Below are 3,646 nucleotides of genomic sequence, written 5' to 3' on the forward strand. Positions count from 1 at the left end.
GAGGAGCCTGGTGGGCTACAGTCTACAGGCTGGCTCTGGGGGACCCACCTGCAGGGTGGAGGAAGTGTGCCCGGGCAGCCCCTGGACTGTTCTGCAGACGCTGCGTGTAGAGCTCTGTCTTCATGCCCCGGTCACACACACCCCCTTAACCCTGGTCATGGGCTCACTGTGCAGGTGGCTCCTCCCTCAGTGGTGACAGGTCCCTCAAGAACGTTCTGGACTCCCCCACTCTGCTGCCCCAGCCCCTCTGCCTTCTGTTTTCTTTCCTCTGGAACCCCGTTGACACCTCCCCTTGCTGGTACTCCGCTCGAGAGTTTCTGATGTTGTGGGGCTTTATCTTCTCATCCTTTACCAGATCTCAAGGGGGCCTTGAGGCGACAACTCTCTCCTGTTGACCTGGGAGGCTCCTCCTTCTCTTCACACCCCCAGCTATGTGGAGAGATGCCATGGGTCTGGGGTCTGGCTGGTCAGAGAGACCCATAAACCTTACCAGCCCCTGGTAGCCCTTCCTCTTACAAAAGCATCTCTGAAACCAGGTGAAGGACAAGTATCTTCCAATGTAGCCAAGGACTGTGGACATCCCTATGGTTATTAGACTCCTTCAGGAAAGTCCAGGTTATAAAAGCAATCAGATGATTTGAAGATCACCTGGAGGAGGAAACGGGTAGGCTATTCCAGAGCCCCACCTGCTCTCAGGGTGTCCAGTCCCCAGGAGACCTAGACCACCCACAGTGAGTTCAGTTCAGTCGCTCAGTCGTGTCCGACTCTTTGCTACCCCATGAATCACAGCACGCCAGGCCTGCCTGTCCATCACCAACTTCTGGAGTTCACTCAGACTCGCGTCGATCGAGTCCGTGATGCCATCCAGCCATCTCATCCTCGGTCGTCCCCTTCTCCTCCTGCCCCCAACCCCTCCCAGCATAGTTTCTGCTTCCCTGCTGTCCGAGGAGACAGGCGCCCACCCCTTGGGTCAAAACCCACCCCCAGACTGACCTCCGCTTTCTCTCCCCAGCCGCCCTTGCCCCTCATCTGGCCTGAAGGTTGTTTGTGGCCCTGGGTGCCCCGCACAGGAGGATGAGGGGGGAGAATGTGACGCAGGTCAGCGCCTTCATCCTGGTGGGCTTCCCCACAACTCCCCGGCTGCAGTACCTGCTCTTCCTCCTCTTCCTGCTCACCTACCTCTTCGTGCTGGTGGAGAACCTGGCCATCATCCTCACCGTCTGGGGCAGCCCCTCCCTCCACAGGCCCATGTACTACTTTCTGGGCTCCATGTCTTTCTTGGAGCTCTGGTACGTGTGTGACATCATCCCCAAGATGCTGGACGGCTTCCTCCTGCAGAGGAGGCGCATCTCCTTCGTGGGCTGCATGACCCAGCTCTACTTCTTCAGCTCCCTGGTGTGCACCGAGTGTGTGCTCCTGGCCTCCATGGCCTATGACCGCTACGTGGCCATCTGCCACCCTCTGCGCTACCAAGCCATCATGACCACGGGGCTGTGTGTCCAGTTGGTGGCCTTCTCCTTCATGAGTGGCTTTACCATCTCTGTGATCAAGGTCTACTTTATCTCTGGCGCCACGTTCTGTGGTTCCAACGTCCTGAACCACTTCTTCTGTGACGTCTCCCCCATCCTCAGACTGGCCTGCATGGACTACTCAACCGCAGAGCTGGTCGACTTCGTCCTGGCCTTCCTCATCCTGGTGCTCCCGCTCGTGGCCACTGTGCTGTCCTACGGGCACGTCACCCTGGCCGTGCTGCGCATGCCCTCGGCCACGGGCCGCTGGAGAGCCTTCTCCACCTGTGCGTCTCACCTCACCGTGGTCACCATCTTCTACACGGCCTTGCTTTTCATGTACGTCCGGCCCCAGGCCATTGATTCCCGGAGCTCCAACAAGCTCATCTCTGCTGTTTACACTGTCCTCACCCCAATCATCAACCCCTTGATCTACTGTCTGAGGAACAAAGAGTTCAAGGGCGCCTTGAAAATGGCCCTGGGCTTTGGCTGAGCTTGACTGTAGCAGGCATCTCCTGGGCTTTCATTCTGTTCATCTGAAACAAAATCTGAAAATATACCTCTTCTCTTTGAGGACATTTATTTGTAATCATGGAAATGCATTGCATCATTGCAGTGCTTCATTGATTTTAACATTTACTTCCACATTAGTTTTTCTCCTTCAGCTCATGGACGCTGATGCGACAGCTGTGGGGGTAATGATGCCATTATTTTCTGCATTTTCAGTTCAATTCAGTCTCTTGGTTGCGTCCAGCTCTTTACGAACTCATGAACTGCAGCACACCAGCCTTCCCTGTCCATCACTAACTCCCGAGCTTGCTCAACTCCTATCCATTGAGTCAGTGATGCCATCCAACCATCTCATCCTCTGTTGTACCATTCTGCCTTCAGTTTTTCCCAGCATCATGGTCTTTTCCAATGAGCAAGTTCTTCGCATCAGGTGGCTGAGTGACTTCGACATCAGTCCTTTCAATGAATATTCAGGACTGATTTCCTTTAGGATGGACTGGTTGGATCTCCTTGCAGTTCAAGGGACTCTCAAGAGTCTTCTCCAACATCATGGTTCAAAAGCATCAATTCTTCGTCGCTCAGCTTTCTTTACAGACCGACTCTCACATCCATACATGACTACTGGAAAACCCATAGCTTTGACTAGATGGACCTTTGTCGACAAAGTTAGGTCTCTACATTTTAATATACTGTGTAGGTTGGTCATAGCATTTCTTCCAAGGAGCAAGTGTCTTTGAATTTCACAGTTGCAGTCCCCATCCACAGTGATTTTGGAGCTCAAGAAAGTAAAGTCTGTCACTGTTTCCGTATCAACTTGCCGTGAAGTGATGGGACTGGATGCCATGATCTTTGTTTTTTGAATGTTGAGCTTTACACCAACTTTGTCACTCTACTCTTTCATTTTCATCAAAAGGCTATTAAGTTCCTCTTCACTTTCTGCCATAATGGTGGTGGTATCTGCATATCTGAGGTTATTGATATTTCTCCCGGCAATCTTGATTCCAGCTTGTGATTCATCCAGCCTGGAATTTCACATGATGTACTCTGTATAGAAGTTAAATAAGCAGGTGACAACATACAGCCTTGATGTATATACTCCTTTCCCGATTTGGAACCAGTCTGTTGTTTCATGTCCAGTTCTAACTGTTTCTTCTTGACCTGCATACAGATTTCTCAGGAAGGAGGTAAGGTGGTCTGGTACTCCGATCTCTTGAATAATTTTCCACAGTTTGTTGTGATCTGCATACTCAAAGGCTTTGATGTAATCAATAAAGCAGAAGTAGATTTTTTTTTCTGAAATTCTCTTGCATTTTCTATGATCCAGCAAATGTTGGCAGTTTCGTCTCTGGTTCCTCTGCCTTTTCTAACTTCAGCTTGAGCATCTGGAAGATCACGAATCACATGTTATTGAAGCCTGGCTTGGAGAATTTTGAGCATTACTTTGCTAGTGTGTGAGATGAGTGCAGTTGTACATTAGTTTGAACATTCTTTGGCATTGCCCTTCTTTGGGATTAGAATGAAAACTGACCTTTTCCAGTCCTATAGCCACTGCTGAGTTTTCCAAATTTGCTGGCATATTGAGTGCAGCACTTTCATAGCATTAGCTTTTAGGATTTGAAATAGCTCAA

The 3,646-nt window shown here is 50.5% G+C and overlaps 1 protein-coding gene across 1 annotated transcript; it reads left to right on the forward strand.

Moving 5' to 3' along the window:
- On the forward strand, positions 1,041-2,001 carry LOC102182470 (olfactory receptor 6B2). The gene has a single exon (XM_005678843.2). The coding sequence runs from the start codon at positions 1,075-1,077 to the stop codon at positions 1,999-2,001; it is 927 nt and encodes a 308-aa protein (XP_005678900.2). The 5' UTR covers positions 1,041-1,074.

This window comes from Capra hircus, chromosome 3 (assembly GCF_001704415.2).
Source record: "Capra hircus breed San Clemente chromosome 3, ASM170441v1, whole genome shotgun sequence".
NCBI classification, from domain to species: domain Eukaryota; kingdom Metazoa; phylum Chordata; class Mammalia; order Artiodactyla; family Bovidae; genus Capra; species Capra hircus.

Bases quoted from the DNA above. Each gene is read 5' to 3' on its own strand.
- LOC102182470 (XM_005678843.2), top strand. From the start codon at position 1,075: ATGAGGGGGGAGAATGTGACGCAGGTCAGCGCCTTCATCCTGGTGGGC.